The 20516-nt window shown below is 46.9% G+C and overlaps 1 protein-coding gene across 6 annotated transcripts in view; it reads left to right on the top strand.

Moving 5' to 3' along the window:
- The window catches only part of PSD3 (pleckstrin and Sec7 domain containing 3), a 115738-nt gene that overhangs the window by 36734 nt on the left and 58488 nt on the right, over positions 1-20516 (top strand). For all 6 annotated transcript variants that reach the window (XM_054809224.1, XM_054809223.1, XM_054809225.1 and 3 more), the window contains 5 exons: positions 4798-5004; positions 5109-5189; positions 8317-8429; positions 11007-11065; positions 14846-14935. In XM_054809224.1, the coding sequence (XP_054665199.1) occupies positions 4798-5004; positions 5109-5189; positions 8317-8429; positions 11007-11065; positions 14846-14935 (550 nt within the window). The remainder of the gene's footprint in view (positions 1-4797; positions 5005-5108; positions 5190-8316; positions 8430-11006; positions 11066-14845; positions 14936-20516) is intronic.

Below are 20516 nucleotides of genomic sequence, written 5' to 3'. Positions count from 1 at the left end.
GTCTCTCTGAAGGGTCGTGGGGCAGGGATTTGTTCCCTCAGGGGAGGACTTTTGGCAGAGGGAAGTCTTTTTTTCCCACCCACCTCTCCCTCCCTCCCCCCTCCCCCTGCCACATCCAGGCTGGTGTCAGGGGCATCCGAGTGCTTCTGCCTTTCTGATGTCCCTTGCACCCTGTGAGGTGAGAGTCGCTGCTGAGGGGCTGTTGAATTAGAAATAGAACTCACTTTTCACGGCCAGAGTTGATGGTTATGGCTGAGGGGATGGTGTTCTTGGTTTTGGAACCAGGAGGAGAAAGTGGGTCTGGGTGAAGGCACTTAAAACAACAAGGCCAGCACAGTGCTGCAGAGAGTGATTATCAGTCCCAGCATGTCTCTGTCAGATGCTGTACCCCTGCTGAAAACTACATTTGTTCTGGCCATAGCTTCAGTGCACCAGAACGCCTCTCCACCCTTCCTTACTTTTAATCATTGCTGCATTTTGCTCTGATGGACTTTGCTGGCAAATGCCTGACATAGCCTGCCTTGAAGTAAAGCTGATGTTAAAGGCGTGCAGATTTATGAAGTTGGTTTTCCTCCTGTTTCTTCCTCCTCTCTTTCCAAAAAGACCTGGGAGGGTCCCAGCCCTGTCTCATCCAAACACCCCCTGAAACTGGTGCATCCAGTGTGCTTACTCCAGACATGCATACCAGATGGATTCATGTTCCTCAGGGAAGGGTCCCATGTGCATCCAGGGGAGACCGTGTGCCACAGAGCATATACTACACTTTGGTCTGGCAAGAGTTGCAGGCAGTGAGAAGCCGGAATCGCTGACGTGGCTGGGCTAAGGACAGCACTTAGGCTGAGTTGTCACCCTGCCACTCATTGTCAACTCCAAACATCATCTTGTTAGTGGCTGGGGCAGTTGCTCAGTGCTCCATCTGAGCTCTTCTCCAACAAAGCAAAATGCTAACATGCTTTTCTTCCTTGGCACAAACCACAAAATTTTTTCCCTATGGATTTGCTAAAAAATGAAGAGTGTCCCAAGGTTTAAGGCACCTGAAACTGCAGGTATTCATGCCGAGGTTTCCAGCTGCAGTCTAGTAGACAGGGACCATGAGATATGAGGTGCCTCTATCCTTACCATTATGTTACTGGCCTTGCTCTGGTTTTATCAGGAAGTTGCAGCCATTCTCCAACCACATGTTGCTGTGGAGGGTTTCAATTTTGGTGAAACCCAGGACGGAGGCGGGGGAGGAATAAGTGAATCTAGAATATTCTTAAACAGATGAACTGGGCTAAGTGCTGAGCACGATGTGATTGAGGTACCTTGGCATTGGGAGCTAATCCACTGTAGACCTGGTCGATAATGGAATAAGTGAAGAAAACGATATAAAAACATTTCAGACTCTGCCTAGCTGTTACGCTGTGTTATGGGAAACCAGCTTTACAGATGTTACAGTCTGCCTGTGTTTCTTCTGTGAGAACAAAGGGGCGGCTGCTGCTGTTAAAAGGTATGGAATTTACCAGAGCAGCTGTTTATCAAATTGCTGTAATTTCTGCTGGATATAGTGGTCACAACCTCTGTGCATTCACTGTGAACCTGGGGATGCTTCGGTAGGAGGAGGGAGAATGTGTTAGGGGTGCATTGCTGGGGACAGAAATAAGAAGGTCTAAGGACCTGGGTTCTGGCCACAGCTCAGGCACTGTGAGACCAAAGGGGTTTGATTTTTTTTTTTTTTTTTTTTGTAGCTTCTGTTTTCTGTGTCTTCTGATAGCAGAAATTAATGTTAAGAGTCTCTGGATGAAAATCAGCAGCTGTTGCTGGACAGGCAATTACCAGTAGTATTGTTACAGTCCCTTTTGGCCTTGAATCCAGGATTAGGGGCAATATAATCTATTACATTTTCAGCCCACTTTTGTCAGTGGAGGTTTCTCATTTTTATACGATAAAGAGTAAAGCTGCATGAGAAATCAGTATCCAGCCTTGCTCTGTATCACAAAGCCCTTTCTTGACTCTGTTTAGTTGGTAATGCTGCTCTGGACTCCTTATGTGCAGAAACTGTAGACTGTACAAGACAGACCTATTTGCAGCCTTGGTCGCTCCTAGCCCTTGGTTAGAGTCCATTATAAGCACTTTACAGAGGGAGGCAAGTGTTAATATCTGTGTTCAGCAACTGGGGAAACTGAGGCACGGAAGGAAAATGGTGCACCCAGAGAGACTTGGAGGTAAGAAGAGATGTCAGCCTTTCCCCTAACTGAAGTCTCACTTAATGTTAACAATCTGGCATTTTTCCTGAACAAGTGGCTTATGTTACAGACGAATTATATTGTTGATTTAATTGCCTTCTTACACTTACTAAGTAAAAAACTAATTAACTGTTGGAATAACTGAAGGAAGCATACCTTTTCTTTGACCTGATACATGTACAGGGACCCCATATCAGGATGAAGTTTTAAATCAGGGAGGTTGGAAGATAAGTTTTCTTACACAGACCCATCAGCTAGGGCAAGCAGGGGAAAGAGCACACTCTCCTTCTTGCTGTGTGTTCCTCCTTCACATCCCAGCCACTGCTCTGGGAGGCAAAACAGAAGCTGGGAGCTGCTGTACTGTTTATTTCACTAAGTGGCAGATGCTGGCACTTCCTTTCTTTCTAAACTTACAGTGGTTTGTGGTAACGTTGACTCTCGTAGTGCACTGGTTCCTAGCAGGGTACAGATGTTTCTTGTCAGCTCTGGCCATCTTTCAGGGCTATAAATATTGCCTTTAATAAAGAGCAGTGGTGAAACAGGGCTGTGATTTATGAGCAAGGCTCTGCAAGTTGGCATGGCTTTCGAAGCAGCATTTGTATGTGGAAGGCTCCATAGGTGTGTTAGCTCACCTGGTTATCCTTTGCTCTTGTCAATTGTTAGAGCTGGGAATTTGAAACCAGTTGTGCCTGATTTGAATGGACAAGGTGTTGCTTGGTGTGTGTGTCAGAGGACTCTGGAATTTGCTTTCTTCATGAGTTTGGAGTAGACCAAATACAGAGAATTTTGGACATTGGCTAGTGCTTTTGGAGAGGGCTGAAAAGACAACAATGGTATCAGGAGGGGCTTTTTTTGCTTTCTAGGGTAGCTGGTGGTCAGTGATGGTTAATGATCTTGGAATTGTATTTACAGTATTAATTCCCTACTACAGCACTGAGTCTGAGCCCCTTTTGTTATAGCACCTTATTATTTACACTGAAATAAATGCAAAATCAAATCACCAGTACTTGTAGGAACAGGTTAGATGTCTGTTTTCCCCAGTTACTTAATAAAAAAGTTGTACCCACAATGGGTATGTGTGTTACTTTTGATGTCCTAGCAGCACTAGGAGGACAGAAACAGAGATGAAATGGGCAAGTCTCCTTCCCGTAGGAGCACTACGCACCTCCTTCTCTTAAAATCTGCGTGGGAAGAGAGGTAGAGCAGAGGTAATGATTTGCCTGGAAGGAGGCATGCAGAATAGCAAAGATTTTTATGTTAAGCTGACATTATATGAAAATCTCATCTTTAAAGGGTTAATAAGTAGCTAGCAGACATTTAAGTAAATGGCTAGATAATTGTTACTGGAGCACAGCAATCAGTTGTGCTAACCATGGCTTGTCAAGCCCGAAGATTACAGTGGTGTATGAAACTGTGGTATGTTGAAGTGTTATGTTCAAAATCATCTTTAACTCATTCCACTCATATCTGCCCTGTGCATGACCCCTGCTGATCATTCATTAGCCCTGTGTAAATGAAGATTTAGTGGAAAGAATTTCTGTATAATATTTTTTTTAAATAGAAATGCTGTCACACACACACAGAGAGCTGAGATTTTGCAAGAATTTTCATGCCAGTGTCAGAGAAAAGCTTTTCCAAAGTTAAAAGCCTGCCTGTGTGCAGGGGTGTGTATATGGGGGTGTGCTTCCTGGTGTGGAGGGCTCTTACCACTTTGAGGGGAGAAGCAAAAGAGGCGCATAGCTCAGCCAGAACTTTCCTACTGTAGTAGAGGTGGGAGGAATCTATAAATGCATGATTTATGTAAAATGCTCTGGGATTGCCATGCTGAACATCCTGACTTTGAACAGCCGGTGAGGGAAATTATTGCCACCACGAGGGAGCAGGAGGAAAGCAAGCAGTTCTCCAGGCTGGCCTGGGTGGTTTGTGTCTCTCTCCCATTCCCCAAACTGGGTTCCTTGCTCTGAGTCCTGTTTTTTTCCAGTGGTGCCTCCTTGTGGGATGCCTGCTCTCATGGGTGGCACAGAAGCCACTGAGACTTCTGTCGATGTTATTTTAGATTTGGGGAGTTGTATTGTTCCTAGGACAACTGGTGAAGAATGAGGAAGGGACTTGTGCCGAGCCAAGTTGGAGCTACTGAACACCCTGGCTTGCTCGCTGCATTTTCCCCTGGAAAATGGCTAATGGCCTACTTTTACAGGGACCCCTTCAAACCAAGCAAGCAATTGGGTTAAAATATACTAGTGCAAGAAGCAAATGAGGAGCCAGTGCCGTCAGGTGCAGTTGTAGGCTGTCTGTGAAGTGAGCACAAGTTGTGGACACTCTGCAAACTCAAGGTGAGTGCAGAGCAGAATGTGTTTCTGGGCTGGAAAGCCGTGTTTAAGTCTCAACCTCTGATGACTACTAAGTAAATGTCCCTGTTCTACACAGCTCCTTCAATTAAGTGGAATTTGCTATATTGTGTAATTTTGCCTCTGTACCATTAATTGCCTTCTATTCTAAGAGGAATTAAATCCTTCTTGAGACTGTAATGTCATTTCATTTTTATTCTTTCCATATTCTTTCTGTCTCATAGCAATGCTGAACTGCAGAATATGGTGTTAGGCTCTGGTGCTGCCATGGGAAGCAATGAACTTCAGGAGAAAGATGCCACTGGAGCCCTTGGCCACGATCTCAGCAATGGTGGCAGCAGCAATTTGGAAGCAGCCAGGCGCCTGGCTAAGCGCCTCTACCATCTGGACAGATTCAAACGCTCCGATGTGGCAAAGCATTTGGGTAAAAAGTATGTGCTGATTTGAGGCTTTTGGCCACGTTGTTCTTCTTGCTGGTTCTGGAGGGGTTCACTCTTGAATTATAACCTTTACTTATTTATTTCTTTGTTTAAAGCAATGAATTCAGCAAGCTTGTGGCTGAAGAATACCTTAAGTTTTTTGACTTCACAGGCATGACGCTGGACTACTCACTCAGGTATATGCCCGTTTGCAGACCTTATGTTCTTGTTTTAGTAACAGTGCTGTTTGCTGTGTTGTCCTGATTGAAGCAGTTACCCTGTGGGAGCTTAAGAGGGTGAAAACAGGGATGTGACGTGGTTTTGAGACAGAGCTTCTCTTTTCTGTTTGGCTTGGCGTGCTGCCTTACTCCAGAGTGCTATTGGAGCAGTGGCATTTCCTGGAGAGGGAAATCTTTGGGTGGATCTGCCTAGAGATGGTGCTTGATGCAGAGGAGATGGAGAAAAATGACCAGTCACTTGGTAAACAGGGGACTCATAGTCTGCCCGGTGCTGCTGGGGAATGAAGGTGTTGCTCACAGCTGAGCCACTCAGACTTTTTGGCTGATGCCTTTTGGAGCTTGCTCTGCCTGGCTGCAGTGCACAAAGCCATGGCCAGGTTTGATGTGGCTCGGCAGTCCCCCTTGCTGCGTCCCTCTGAGGCACCCAAAAATGTGCAGAGCAGCAAAAGCTGCCACGTGGAAAATGCCATTGAGAGTCTGGTAGCTGCCAGCGTGGGTGTTTGAAAACCCAGCCCTTCAGTTTTCCTTCCTTTTTACACTGGAATTAGGCCTCAACAATGTTTGTTTTCAGTTTAGGAAGCAAAACACCAAGTTTGTGTAGCAGTGGCCTGTTAGCACGGTTGCTGGTGTTCTGGTATTTAAAGGGATTTAAAGTGAGTTTAAATCATCTGGCTGTGGTTACTCAAGTGGATTATTGTTTGTTTTTTTTCTAATGATACAAAACCAGGAGTCTGCAGGCACTTGCCAGTCCCCTTGAAAATGCATTTCCAGGGGGCTAACCCCAGGAGACTGTGGCAGACCCCAAGGAAAGCCCAGAGTCTGGCCTGCCGAAGGTGGCAGAAAGGAAAGGTGTCTGCGGAAGAGTGAACCGCCAGAGCAACTGTTCAGCCCAGGGCGGGAGCAGCTGGGGCAGTGGGAGGTCTGCTGCTCGTTATGGGTTTTAGCAGCCCTGAAGTGTGATGCTAAATATACCCGTCTTTTAAATTGTGAAATCCAACACCTAATTGCTTTGTGGCACATATTTAGGAGGTCTCTGCTCCCCGTAGATCTCCTGTTAGTATTAATAGTCATGACCTTCTCTAAAATATGCCCTGGCTCGTGTGGGACTTAGACATGGCAGGGGTTTGCTGAGGTTTCAGGAGTAGCCGCAGCGACTGCCGGCTGCACGCCCTGAGCGCATAGCAGAGTCTGGGGACAGAGCATCATTCTGAAGCCTGGGGGAGCTGAGGCGTGCTGCTTCGTGCTCGCTGAGAGCAAGAGGTAACCGCCCTGTTGCTTCTGGCTTGCTGACAAGCTGTGGTTTGTTAAGCATTTTGGAGCCTGTGGCAGCAGCCCAGACCCACGCTACACCCAGGCTGTGGGAGGCTGTAGTGCAGTGCGTATCACTGTCAGTGGCAAGTCTGGGACATAGAGTTGTTCCTTCATCACCCTGCTCTTCTTCCACACCCTGGACCCATGTCACCCATGCATCTCCCAAGTGCATCTCTCACATCCTCCACAGAACTGCAGGAGGGGAGGAGGTTGGACCACCGCTCCAGCCCCTCTCAGAGTCCATCCTGGTCCTCCTGGTGGGCAGAAATGCACCGCCGTGGACCTCAGCCACAGCATCATGCTCTAAGAGTGAGGAACCTCCCTTGTTGTTTCATCAGTTGCCTCTCCTGGGGGGCTTGTGGGCTGTAAAGGTACTGAAGAGGAGGAGAGAGTGTAGGTCGGTCATGCCTGGTGTGGGCACGAAGTATCGCTGGAAAGAGCCCGAGCTGGAGGAGGAGGAAAAATGGCTAGTTGTCAAAATGTCCCATGAGAGTATGAGGTAGGAAGGGAAGGGAAACCCTGCAAAGACTCAGTTGTATCTACTTGTGAATTGGGTTATTTGCAATACATTACATGGGAAATTAAGCTATTACCAGGCAGATCACACTCTGTATGGGTGCGAAATCGTTTCAATCACAGCCCGTCTCTGACCTTACATCAAAGAGAAAATATTAACGTCCAGGCTAGATAGATGTGAATGTTCAAGCAACATATTCCATGCCTCTCAGATCTGGTGTTAGTTTCAGTCCCATGGGGTACTTAAAAATTGTCTATTAGGCACTCATTTTGTATGCCGTCTTGCTTTGGACCCAGAAGGTTTGTGTTTTCAGGCTTTTCTTAGAAGCATCCTGACAAATGAGGATAGGCTGATACCACTGAGGTCATCTCTTGGCTCCAGGATGTGGTGATTTTTGGGAAGTGCAGAAGTTCTGCTTTGGCTGTGAAGCGATTTTTTTCTAGCAGGAAGAATAGTGAGGTGGTTAAGAGGCGGGGTTGTTAAGTATTGGATGAAGAGCGGAAGATGTATGTGCATCCCACCTCTTCACACAGGCTCACTGGCTGTGTCTAACAAGCGTGCCCCGGTGTGCACCAGCCCTGTGCCCTGGACTGTCCTGAGCAGGAACCCAGGAGAACCAGGTTGCTTCTCCTGCTGTTGAAGCTCAGTGGGAGATGTTGTGACTCTTCTGCCCTCTTCTCCAGATGTTTTCTGCAGGTCAGGTAGTCACACACTGCCCTCTGCAAGGCGACCGGTGTGGTCCTGGCTCCTCTGATAGGTGACCCTCCATAAGGAGGACCCCATATTTAGTGTGGGCTCTGAGCCTACAGAGCACCTGCTTGCCTGCAGTAGCACCCCTGATTTGGATGGGAATACTAATGAGTGTAAAGTTAAAAGGTGCAGGGGTGACAGACAATTACAGAAAGGACAGAGAACACCCTAGATGTCTGTCATGCATAAACAACACCTGCTCCAGTTCCTTCCCCCCCAAAAAGGGAAATATTAAAAATAAGAACAGATCTTTCAAATGCTATAATTGCTTATTAGTTTGTATGTTCTGTGGCTGAGACCAGAGGTAATTTCCTGCTTCATTTACTATAACGTTGTGATTAACTGCACACAGGATAATAGCCCATTTTCCTAGAAAGGCTTCTTGGAATCAAATGTCTGGCGTGCAGTTTCGTACTTCTTGCTGTGAAGTATGCTTTGCTCTGTGTGCTCTGTGAGGCAAAAAGAGATTTATGATTTTAATGTCACCTTTTTCTGCTCTTCTTTTAGGAGTTTCTTTAAAGCCTTTTCACTTATTGGAGAAACTCAGGAACGAGAGAGAGTTTTAATTCACTTCTCAAGCAGATACTACCAGTGCAACCCAAACATGATTTCTTCTCAAGGTAACTTTGCTTCTGGTATGAAGGTTGTTGGTTGTCTCCCTCTTCTTCCATTCTCGCCTTCGGTAGCATGTACGGTGCATGCCTGAAGGTGTGTAATTGTCATGCCAGACTTTAGAGACTGCCTGTGGTGAGCATTGAAACCCTCCATGTTCTCCACACATAAACATGGTAAGGCAGTGAAAAATCTATATTTATCCATGATCAAGAAAGTTGTTTAGTCCTCCTCAGTGTAAATCCTTAGTTATAGCATCTCCAGATTTGAATGTCCTCAGTTGCGGTTTCTGGTCTTGCTGACTTCCTGTACTCTTGCTACATGCACGTGGAGGGGAATAGGTCCCATCTCAGGTGGAAGAGGAGCTGTTCGCTTTCCATGCTCCATTCGGTGCTTGTGTCTCTGCAAGTGCTGGCACCAGGCATGCCAGTCCTTGCCAGTTGTGGGGGTGAATTTTGGGTGCTGTATCCAGACCCTGGCATGGTTTCATCTCCACTAGCTAACATCAGTCAGAGTGCTGCCTTCCTGCCAATGTTTTCAGTCATTTTGGAAATGGATTGGGGAAACAAACACACACACACATGGATTAAACCTGAGAAAGTTGGCCTTGGAGAAGAGGACGAACCGTCCGCTGGTATAGCTGCTGCGTTCAGCCAGCTGTGCCGGCAGAGGCACACAGCCCTGTGGTTGCAGTGTGGGCTGATTGCACACTGAGAAAGGGAGGAGAGCAAGAAAGAAAATAAGTATGGGCTAAACTGTGCCTTTAATTTCAAGCATAATGAGAAGGAGCTGCTGCACTGGGAGGTACTGCTGCACTGCCTTACCCCTTGGTTTGTGTCCTACTCCCGTTGCACTGAGGTGATGTTTGTTCACTTTGTGCCTGTTTAGCTTTACCGGCTGGCATGCCAGGGAGGAGAATAGGTAGCAGTAAGACAGGATCTGCTCCCGTGCTACCTCTGTCCTCTTCCTAATGCCTTTCTTATTTCAGGACACCATGGGCAGTCAGGTAGAATAGGTGTGTCATGTCCAGACTGAAATAACAACTTTCATGTTGTTGTGGCAGCCTTACTGTAGTCCAGGGCGCAGGAGGGACATTGCCACTTCTGAGCCTGAGTAAGCATTTAGATTAAAGTGAGTCCTGCAGACTTTGCCCAGGGTTCTACATACTTTTGACACTGTATTTCTACAGTCAGTAGTCAAGTGCTACACTGCAGAAATACGGTGGGTTTTTCTTTCAACAGAAATCAAGTATTGCATTTGCCTTTCTCTTTTCCCCTTTCCCTTTTCCATCCTCTGGATACGTTTGCGATTTGGAAATGAGAGGGCAGACTACTCTAGAGTAATGCATAGACCTGAACTGGAGCACCACAGACCCAGATTCAAACTGCTTCAGACTTGTTACGGCTAGTGATAGTAGTTCTTCTGTCATTTCATGCTCCTCTACAGTTTGGCCACATTGCTTGGGTACTAGGGCCTGTACAAATATTGTAAGAAAACATGGTCCTTATCTTGGGGAAAATCTTTTTGTAATGGCTTCATCTTGCACAGATTTAAGCCTGTGATAGTCACACTGAGCGTGAGATGTATCCTCATCCCCCATTCCTCTTTCTTCACAGCACAGAGGGACCTGTGCATGGTCATTATCTGGAATCAGCTACAAACATTTTTACGTACATCTCCTGCAGTGTGTGCATGTCTCATAAATGACTCTGTGTCATAAAGACACACCTGTGAGAGAAGGGAAGGTTGCACCATGTGTTTATGAATAAAAGAATGGAGAAAACATTTTTCCTAATGTGTTCCTAACATTTGGAAACTGGCTAGAGGCATTTGGATTTTCAGAGGTGATAAATGACACTGTCACCTTTGGATTTGTGCACAAATCCAATACATTTTGGGTTTTCAAAGGGATGCCTGCAAAATGAGGCATATGAGATTGGTGTCTTCTTCTGCAAGTGACAGTCTACACTGACTTTCTCAAGTCTGCCACAGTGACACCAGGGATGGAGCTAGGGATATAATCTGTCTCTTCTGTCTCATTGTTGAGAGCCTTTGCTACAGGACCACCTTAGAAATTGCTGGAGCACTCTCTACCCAATATGGAGTCAAGGCAGCATAAATAGCTGACTGAAGTTCTCCCAAATTCACTGTAATTGAGCCCTGAGTGAGGAGGGAGACAGAGGGGAAGGAAGACAGGATACCATGCTGTATCCGATCTGCACACAAGAATGTGTGTATTTTACTCTTCCCTTTCTGCCCTGAAATAAATGAAGAGGGAGCTCACTCAGGCTGTGATATTGGTATTAGCAAGCAAAGGGTGACAGAGTGGTTTCCTGCCTAGTTCGCCTCATCCATGGGTGCTATAAGATAGTTTTGACAGTCATTAAAAGATGAAAGAAAGGCTGTCCTGGCTTGGCAGCTGCAGGATGACCTCACTGTTCATTTATTTAATTATGTATATTTTTTGATAAAACAGATTCTCATAAAGGGAGCAGACTCAATTAGACTATGAGGCTCAGTTTCAGCTGTTCTTAAAGGTCCAGTTGTGGGTTTGCATGTGACTCTGGTTATGTCTCTTTCTGCAGATGGAGTTCACTGTCTCACGTGTGCCATGATGCTGCTGAACACAGACCTGCATGGCCACGTGAGTATGCACAGCTCTGTGTAGACTGCTCCCATTGATGCTGTGCTTGGAAGGGGGTGATCTGGCAGCAGAGTCCCCTGGCTGGTGGCCTGCTCCTAAAGCACCCCTGTAGACAGCAAGCAGTGAGAAGGCTGCACTCCCAGGCTGTTGTCCTGTGCAGGGCTTTCCAGCATGCCCAGATCAGTCATGTGTAAGCCTGGCATTGTGCCTGGTTTTGCCATAATGTGTGAGGATGCTCCTTATCCTCAGGCCCCTGTCTTTCTGGTGTGTTTCCCATCCTTCCCTGGTTACAGCAGCTGGCCCTGGCTGGGAAGCTGTGGTTGGGATTGGCTTCCTCTTTTCAGTACGTGAAAACATTTGGGAAGGCAGAAGAAAGGACAGAGGTGAAGAGGTGTTGGGAAGGTCACAAGGGTAAGGTGGTGTTTGCAAGCATCCAGTTGCAGGGGGGAGATCTGGTGGAACCAGAGTTCTGCTCAGGCAGGGTAACAATGGGGGTGTGCCCCGAGCCAAGATTGTGGAGGGAGGATGTGCATCCCAAGTTGGTTCCCCCACTGCACACTTCTTCCCCACTGCCTGCCCGGAGGAAATAGTATTCCAGTTTGAGTCCTCTTAGTCACACTGGTATGGGGTGTCAGCAGCTCTAGGACATGTATTTCAGCACCCATGGTGCAATATGCTTGCTATGGATGGTATTCCCATGCCGATGGGAGGTTTCCTCTGTCCTGGAGTCAGGATGGAGAGGGAAAAACACAGGGAGCATGGCATGATAGCATGCAAGAGCCGTGGCTTCAGCCAGGTGGCTTTTGGGCTTCTTTCTGGCTGAGACCCTCCACTGCACTGCTGAGGGCTCTTCCAGGAGGGCCTCAGTTGGGAGCTCTTACACAGCAAGGGTGGTGTGTTGGGCAGCAGGAGATGGATGCACCCTGGGTCTGTCTCCAAGGGTGGCTCAGGCCCTGTGGGTGCAGCTCTGCAGTGGGTGCAGGTAATGAAGCTGAGCCTTGTCTGTGCTTTCCCAGGGGTTTTGACGCCCACCTCCCATTAATTGAATGCCTTTGTCTGAAAATAGTAGAAGCGGGAGGGGGAAGGGAGTTGTGAAGAATTTTTCTCTCTGAAGACTGAGCAGGAGGGTGAGTGAAGGTACAGGAACATGCCTCGGTGTGCCTCTTGGCATACACCACTTCTCTTGAGCACACCTGAGACTGCCTGTGCAGGTTTGCTGCTCCCCAGAGCAATGAGCAGTCTGGGGCACCTGCTCTACAGCCTGCCTGGCCTTGCACTCCACGGAGGGAGACTAAATGGTTGTGCATCAGCCCGACAGCATTTCCCATTGCTCCCTGTGAAGCTTTAGTGGGCCCTACTGTCTTCATTAGGTACTGGAATAAATGATCTGGCTCTTGACCCATCATTGCTGATGATGATTTGCAGCTGAAGCTAGGATGACTGTCTGTTGCAGCGCGTAACTTTGGAGGCTTATCCTACTGCCAGTTGTTAGTGTGTTGTTACATGTACGTAGCTGTAATGTTTGCCAGACTTCTGCATGTGTCTCCTCTCTCTCTCTTTCTGTGCTTTCCTGTAATTTTGGTCTTCCTCTTAATGCTTTGCATTTTTCCGCATAGATGGTAAGTTGGGCATTTTTGACTTGGAATGCAGCCCCTTGCAGATATACACTAACTGCCTGTTTCCTAACAAAGATAATGCTCTGACCCATCCTTAGCATGATTCTGCTAGAGCAGGAAGAAAATGAGTCACAGGGCTTCATTTGTTGCTGACATACTGATCATAAGTGTGGACTCTTTTATTTCACAATAAGCTCAACAGCTTGTAGGGCTGTAGTGCAGCTGCTCTGCCTTCAGTTCACACTTTCCCTTAACTCTTGTAGACAAACTCTTACTTATCTCTTTATTTATTCCTGTCTTGCCACATTTCATTCTCTTTGTAACTAAATAATTTTTGCTAGCTCTGTCTTGGAGATGCATGCTTGCTTCTCTGGAGGGAGGTCATCACCCAGACTGTGATGTTAGAGACTTTTAAGGTATCTCTAGACTGCCAGGCACATCTTCTGGAATCTGTGTGGAGATGTTAGCTTTGGTCCTGGAGCAAAGCAGCCATTCCTCTGCATTGCCAATTATCTCACTGGGTGAAATGAGCCACGCTACTGTTGGGTTTGGTCATTGTGGGGAAGCTGCAAACTACTGTGTGGAGGAAACAAACTGAAGCAAGCTGAAGTCTGTCGCAGGGAGGAAGGAAAGCATTTGCAAGTCTGGTAGAACAGCTCCAGCCTGTAGCCAAATACTGCAATTATGAGGTGTACTCTGCAAGCTTAGCAACCAGAGAGCCAGGGTTACAGCCAGACTGTGTTGTCAGGAGCCTCCCTGATGTGGGAAGCAGTGCATTGTGTGCCCCTCCAGAAGAATCTCCTCTCTTGCTGGCCACAGGCTGTGGGATCTTCCTTTGTGGCTAGATGAGGCTGATGATCAAGATTCCATCTCTCCCTGATCATACATTATGGAAGGGACATAGAGGATGTGCAGTCCAAGCTGTCATAGAATCATAGAATGGTTTGGGTTGGAAGGGACCTCAAAGATCATCTAGTTCCAACCCCCCTGCCATGGGCAGGGACACCCTCCACTAGACCAGGTTGCTCAAAGCCCCATCCAACCTGGCCTTGAATACTTCCAGGGATGGGCATGTAACTATTAACATTGAATGACCTGTCTACCGACTGGCGCCCTTCTTTGGGCTCCACTCCTGTGCTGGGTTAGGAGCAGGAGCCCAAATTAAGTCACTGTGCACAAAGCTCTTCCACTGTATTTCTGCAGCTGTGGCATACCCTGACCATGGAGAAGTTGTCTATACCCTGTTCTCCTGACTGGCAGCAGTGGCATCCCCAAAGATACCATGGTCATCACAGGGCCCTGTTTTCCCTCTGTCTTTACCATGTCTCACAGCTCATCCCAGGCTGCTACCGTTTCCCCAGATCTCTCTGGGCTTGTTTTTCAACAACTCAGTGTTGTCATTGCTGCCTGCTCACAAGGCTTCCCACATGCCAAGTGTGGGAGTTCTAGCACCCAGGGGACCAAGTAGGGGACCTTCTCTGAGGGGTGATGAAGACAGGGATCCAAGAGCAATTTAGGACAGCCTCAAGCCTCCAAATGGAGCAGTTTGGGTGCTACATGAACATAGCCATTCCTTTCCTGTTTGTGGCTCAGTTGGTCAACTTTCAGCCTGAGAATTAGAGAGAAAAGAGAGCAGTCCTATGGAAACATCAAGGCAGCCTCAGCCTGTGAATCTGAAAAGGTAATGGCTGCTCCTGGGCATCCTAGTCCAACTCAGGGCAGTTGCTACTGGAAGGGAGCATTGGAAATCATACAAGAAAGGTCTGGAAAGGGCCTCAGTTGGCTGTTTCCTTAAGACCCACAGCAGGATCAAGTAAAGCTTTTCCATCAGAGGCTGGTAGAGCCTCTGGAGACGTGGGAGTGTAAGGTACCACGAAGATAACCAGGGAGCTTCATTATCACCCTCTTCACTACCCTCCATTGTTTAGCTGATTTTCTTTTTGGATGGATGTGTGGGACTTGGGGTCCAAATGCACCTTCCCTTTTCTAACTATATTCACACAAGGATGCTTGCCTCTGAGTAATCTCGGGAATGTTGCCTTAGTGCTGCCTGCCTTGGGCTTGTATGAGAGCAGGGAGATGCAGTTCATGTGGTGTTGCCTGTTTACATCATTTTGGAAAGCAACACGAATATGATACTATGTTTGTCTACCATCCCTTCCAGAACATTGGGAAAAAGATGACGTGCCAAGAGTTCATTGCTAACCTCCAGGGGATGAATGATGGCAAAGACTTCCCAAAAGGGCTGTTGAAGGTAAGGAATGAACTGTAGAACATGGGTTTCATTTTTAGTGAGAGATGGTTCAAAACAAAACAGCCTGCTTGCATTTTCTGAATCTTAATTGTCAAACAGGACAAGCTATGGGCACGTTTCTCCTCCCAGAAGATATATAATATATGCAGTATTTATTCTGTTGTTTTCCCTCTTGCCTTCACTTGATTGTGATTGAGACTCTCTGCAGCATGGAAAGGTGAGACGGAACTCCGGCGGGGCCAGTGCCAGAGCCGTGTGTCTTACAAGCTTACACAGTCATGCCGTCCCGGAGTGGTGTCTCCTGATTAAAGTGGACAGAAGGAGGCAGTTGGTTCTGACTATTGAATACGTAAGGGCTAATCCTGAGCTGTGCATATCTGGAAGGTGTGTGTGTGTTTTTTCGTCAAAGGTGCTTTGGGGTTTTCACGTTAGAACAGGAGATGTAATTTCAGATTAGAATGTGTTGTCTGGCACCGTCTGCTTTGCTTCAGGTTCTGTTCATTAAGTTTGTGCCAGGAGTTAAATCTGAAGAACAGGGTAAGAGGCTGAGCAGGACAAATCTTGTTTCATTGTCAATAATAATGAGAATGTTTCATTTCTCTTGTCTCATTGTTGGCATGAAACAGCAGTCTGTTTGAATGAAGAGAGGACTGAATACACTAGAGTTCATAATTTATTTTTTTTAAATGGAAATAAAGATGAGCGGTTGCTGCATCTGAGAGCTGACCTAAAGCCTACCGAAGTAAATAAAAGGAATTGCTGTCTCTTCTGTGGGTTTTGTCAGGCCCATTGTGAAATGTGGATGTACCTGCATAGTTACAGGTACCATTGTTTTCTAGTATTGGTAGCTCTTCAGAGAGCTTTTTGTTGGGGCCTCCTGCCTCAGTTCTTACTAAGGAGTTAGGAATATAAACTCACCCCCTTTGTTTTTAGATTTAATGTCTTTATTTTTTAAATCTGTATACAGAGTATTCACCTGTCAGCAGCAACCCTTGAATTTTTTCTTCCCAAGGAATCTTATTTCTCGTTCTGCCATTGAGAGATGTGTTCAGATTAATTTGCAGGCTAATTACAACCCTTATTGAATAAATAGGTCTCCAGACTGTGTCTAAATAACCTTCTGAGTGTACTGATGAGAGACTCCCACTGGTGCTCACCTGCTGTTTATTTTCCTGCTGACAGAATTAAGCAGTTGGGCTGTATCTTGGTGTTTAGAGCTGACCCACTAATGCCAAGGCTGCCTGGCTCTTCACCACCCCACCTAAAGCACAGACCAGGGCTTGGGATTTTTTGGCTGTAGTAAGATGGAAGAAACTAGGTGTTGGTGTCCCGCCTCGTTTGAGGCTTTCTACCCTTTTCTGCATGCTGTCCTGATGTCTTGGGGACAGAGGCGGCACCCAGCCTTGGACTCTCATCTTGCTTGTCTGAAGATTTGCTGATGATCTGCCTCTTGTTTTAATTTATCAGGGCAGGGAAGTGAGTGGCAGTGTACATTTCAGTAGCTACATCACTGTCCATAGCAGCCACCCTGCCACTAGATTTGTGATTACAAAAACTTAGCAGAAATTAAATTTGCATTAGTCTCAATAAATTAAATTTACAGAGTCCTCCTACAGCACAGCGCCAAAGCACGTACGGCTTGCCGGTGCATTAGCAGCGTAACTAATGAGCATTGATGAGGCTGTGAGCCATCTCCCCGTGTCCTTCCCCAGCTGCCTGGGAGAGGAAGAATCGTTTCCACAGGGTGGCAGTGTGTCCCTGTGGGAGTGAGGTCCTGAGCACACCCACTGGTGAACAGTGCAGACCTGTGGGTTAGCTAATGGGCTTCTCTGCCTTTCCGGTCTTTCTGTGTTCCTCTTGTGGCTCTGCTACGCCCCTCTATGAAGGTCTGCAACTCTGCTGAGCCCTGGAGCAAAGCTGAGTGGTGCTGGAGGGGAAAGAAGAGGGGGCAGATCTTAGCAAGTGCTTACATCTTTGCAGGTAGCGTTCACCCAGGGCTTGGAAAGCTCTCTGCAGCATAAGAGTCGGGGTGCAGATACTGTGTGGGCTTGCAGACAGGCAGAAATCAAACATTACCTTCAGTCAATCCCATTACCTTTAGTGCTACTGAGTGCAGAGTGTGACCCTGAGTGTTTGTTTTGTCTGGATAGGAAAATAGCCCTTCCAAGACATCAACATCTGAGGAGGGACACTTCTGTCTTCTGTGTGATCAGCCTCAGAAAACTTCTGATGTGAGGTCTGATTGCTCCTGTTCACTCCCATGAGGGAGCCATCGCTTTGTTTTATTAAGTTTCATTGAGTTTTTCCCAACAATAAAGATGCTTTGGTAAACACCATAAGGCCTTCCGGACGTGATTGTGATTCTCAGTGTGTCACTGATAGTGCTTTGAGAACAGAGATTTTAGTCTAGGTAGAGATGGAAATGAGAAATGCTAATATGATCTTGCTCACCTTGTGTCTTTCTGTCTGTTCATTAACACTGAAAAGAGTTTCACTTTTGTACACCCGTCTGCACAAAGATTCATCTCTTCTTCATTCCTTTTGTCAGATTGGAGGTTGCTTTTAAAGTTGGGACCCATAAAGGCAAATAAGCCAAACTGTGATTAAAAACATCATTCTCCCCATGGGATCTGCTTGCAGTATTCATATATTGAGTACCTTGCCAGGCAGGCAGATATATGTACCTTCCCTTTTATTCCATCTTAGCTCCGGTTCAACCGTCTGTCACACATCCCATTAATCTGCCATCAGCTGCTAGTAAAGACTAGACGTGGAGACAGTAGCCTGATTTCCAGTTATGTACTGTCAGTGCATGCTGACCTGAGAGTGGTAATTTATACTTACTGCAGGGTTCCTGTATGCCTTCAAACTGGGGCAAATTCCTTGTAAATGAGAACCAGCATCCCAAGCTGTGATTCTCTTCTCTGGTGTAGATAAGGAACAACTATCTCTGTGGATCTGACTGGTGTAGAAGGTGAGTCACGTCTGTTAAATCCAGATAGATTAAGGTTATTGAAAGTGAAATCTTTCAAAGGCAAGAAGACTTTTTGAAACTCTTGTTCTTTGACTCTGAGCTCCAAGCACACAAATAATTTTATATTGTATCATGCTGTGATCGGGCAAGGTGATCCTGAATTTCAGCTTTGACCTTACAGTTTCCTGTAGCAAAGGTTCCTTTATCCTGGTGAATTGAAGCCCTGGAAGGAATGCTAAATACCAAGAGTTGTGACTGCTCATGTTCTAGTTAGTGCAGCAGTACCCTGCTGTGGGTAGGCTCAGTGCTTGCTCCTAAGTCTGATGGTGAATCACACAGTTACCAGCATTTACAGGTGGGGACGAGTGATGTGTTTACTGGTACTGAGAGAGACAAAGGGACCCAGCTGCGGCGCTCATCTCCTCAGGGCGGATGGACCTGACGTCCTGAATTAGCTGCTGCAGATGCTGCTGTGGATGGTGAGGGAAGCTGAAGGAGAGATGCAGCACCACCATGAGTGAGAGAGAGCTGAACACATCAGAAACAATTAAAACAACTAAGTCCAATTGTGGTTTGTTAGCCTAAGAGGATCATGACCAGACCATTGTTTGTTTATTTCCATAGACAGGGAGGCCGTGGCTAGGGTCTCCCTGCTTGGAAGGGAAACTAAATTGGTCTGGGGCAATGTCAGGAACCTCGTGACTACAGTGTCGGAGCAGTTTAGCTGCAGGCTGGTTTCTTCCTCCTGTGCTCACACCAGCTTTAATCTGTGGTACCATCTTCACTGACGATACTCTGGGTTTGCAGTATGTAGCCATTGCCATCTTCAAAGCTGAACTTCATGAGATTGTCTGGAATGAGAAGAGGAGTAAATTGGCTTGGAAAGAGCCTAATTTTGGCCACATGTGCTTGCTTCATTTCCTGTAGGCAGTGCGGTCGTCATGAATGCTGTGCTGGTCACTGTGTCTTTCTCTTGTCACCTTGTGGCAAGGTGTGAGAGACTTTGCTCGAGCAAGGTGGCGGTGGCAGTGACAAGGTCTTTCTTGTGCAAGGAGAGAAAATGTATGCCCTGGCCCATGGTGAGCCTGCAAAAGGTCACCTCTGAGGTAATGGATCCCTGCTTTTGTTAGGCAGTGTCCTGGGAAGGGTACTCTGATGTTAGGCAGTGTGCTAAGTATTACCTGCCCATGTTGTCCTGCATAAGTAAATGTCCTCTGCATCTGCAGTGTCTGAGGTACCTCATTTATGGAGTCAAGGACATCACCCAACCTCTGACATGGGCTGACTCTGGTGGCTGTGTTGCCCTACGACATGAACACTGGATGTGAGGGGGTCGTACCAGGCTGCGTGTCTTCTGGTAGGAGGTGGCATCGCTTTGCTGACCCATTGTGCTGTCAGGGGGGCTCTCCATCATGCTGAGGGACCTGGGATGCTCTATGGCGACTTGGCCAGAGCCATCCCAGCAGGGGCTGCTGATGGAGATGTGATGCCAGTCCTGCGTAAAAGATCTGTTTTTTCTCAGTGGCTGTTTTTTGGCTAGGCCTTATCTTCTGGAGAAGCACTGTAACAAAGTGACCAAATTAAGTGAGAGTTGCTGGTGCTGAACTCTTCTGAAGAACCAGTCCCCCTTAATTTCCAAAATGATCTGAATTCTTGATCATGATTGCTGGGATATGCAATATCCTATAGAAGCTGCAAGGTAGGGTTTATATCATTTTGCTGTCAGTTCCCTGCATTTTAATTAAGGATTTTTATTCTATTTTGCACTGTTTCTCTTTTTCTTTTTTTTTTTCCCCTTTAAAAGTCCTCCAAAGCAAACACTCAATTTTAAGAGAATTACTGGCATCTTGCTTCATCCATTCCATTCATTTTAGGTATGTAGCAAAGAGAAGAGAGTGAGCATCAGGTGGCTAACCCCCCGCCCCCCCTTTACACAGAGGAAATCACACTAATCAGACTGCAGTGTACACCCTAATTGCTCTCATCCGCAGTCTCCACACTTCCTCCATATCATAGCTGAGGCTCTTCGGCAAGGAATTCCCACCTTCCTGCCCCTGCTGAATGGAGCCGGGAGCGTGATGATTTCGGGGAGCCGGGAGCATGTGGCAGCATGCCAGAAGGGTCCCAGGAGGATGGCGTTGGCTGCTGGAGCACCCTGCGGCTGTGGGCGGTGGGGGGGGGGGGCTGAGGGCACCAAGTGTCTCTGCTCAGCAGGAAGAGAGGGCTTGCCTCCTTGTTTCTTCCCCAAAACTAAATTTCTCCTGTTTGAAAATATTTCTGTTGGGATAATGTTTCTGGGGCAGCCATTTCTTAGCTGTTTGAAATGAAAGATCTGTTACTGAAGGCCAGACAGACACAACAGAGTCTAATTTGGCAGTATAAAAGTCAGGGAATGCAGGATAAAACCATTAATCCTTGTCTTAAACAGTTGTTTGAGAAAGCATACTTCCCTTTCACTCTCCGAAAAGCCACAGAGCCATAGTGACTGAAGGGAACATCTGGCTTGTCTTTGCTCTCCTCCATCCTCAGTGAGAACCTTCCTGCTGCGATAACCTTTGTTTCCTTTGGCTAGCAATTTTTTTGGGTGTTCTCATTTGTCCTGTCTAA

This window comes from Grus americana, chromosome Z (genome assembly GCF_028858705.1).
Source record: "Grus americana isolate bGruAme1 chromosome Z, bGruAme1.mat, whole genome shotgun sequence".
NCBI lineage: Eukaryota > Metazoa > Chordata > Aves > Gruiformes > Gruidae > Grus > Grus americana.
Note: the sequence above shows the minus strand (reverse complement) of the source record. Positions and strands in the feature narration are given on the sequence as shown.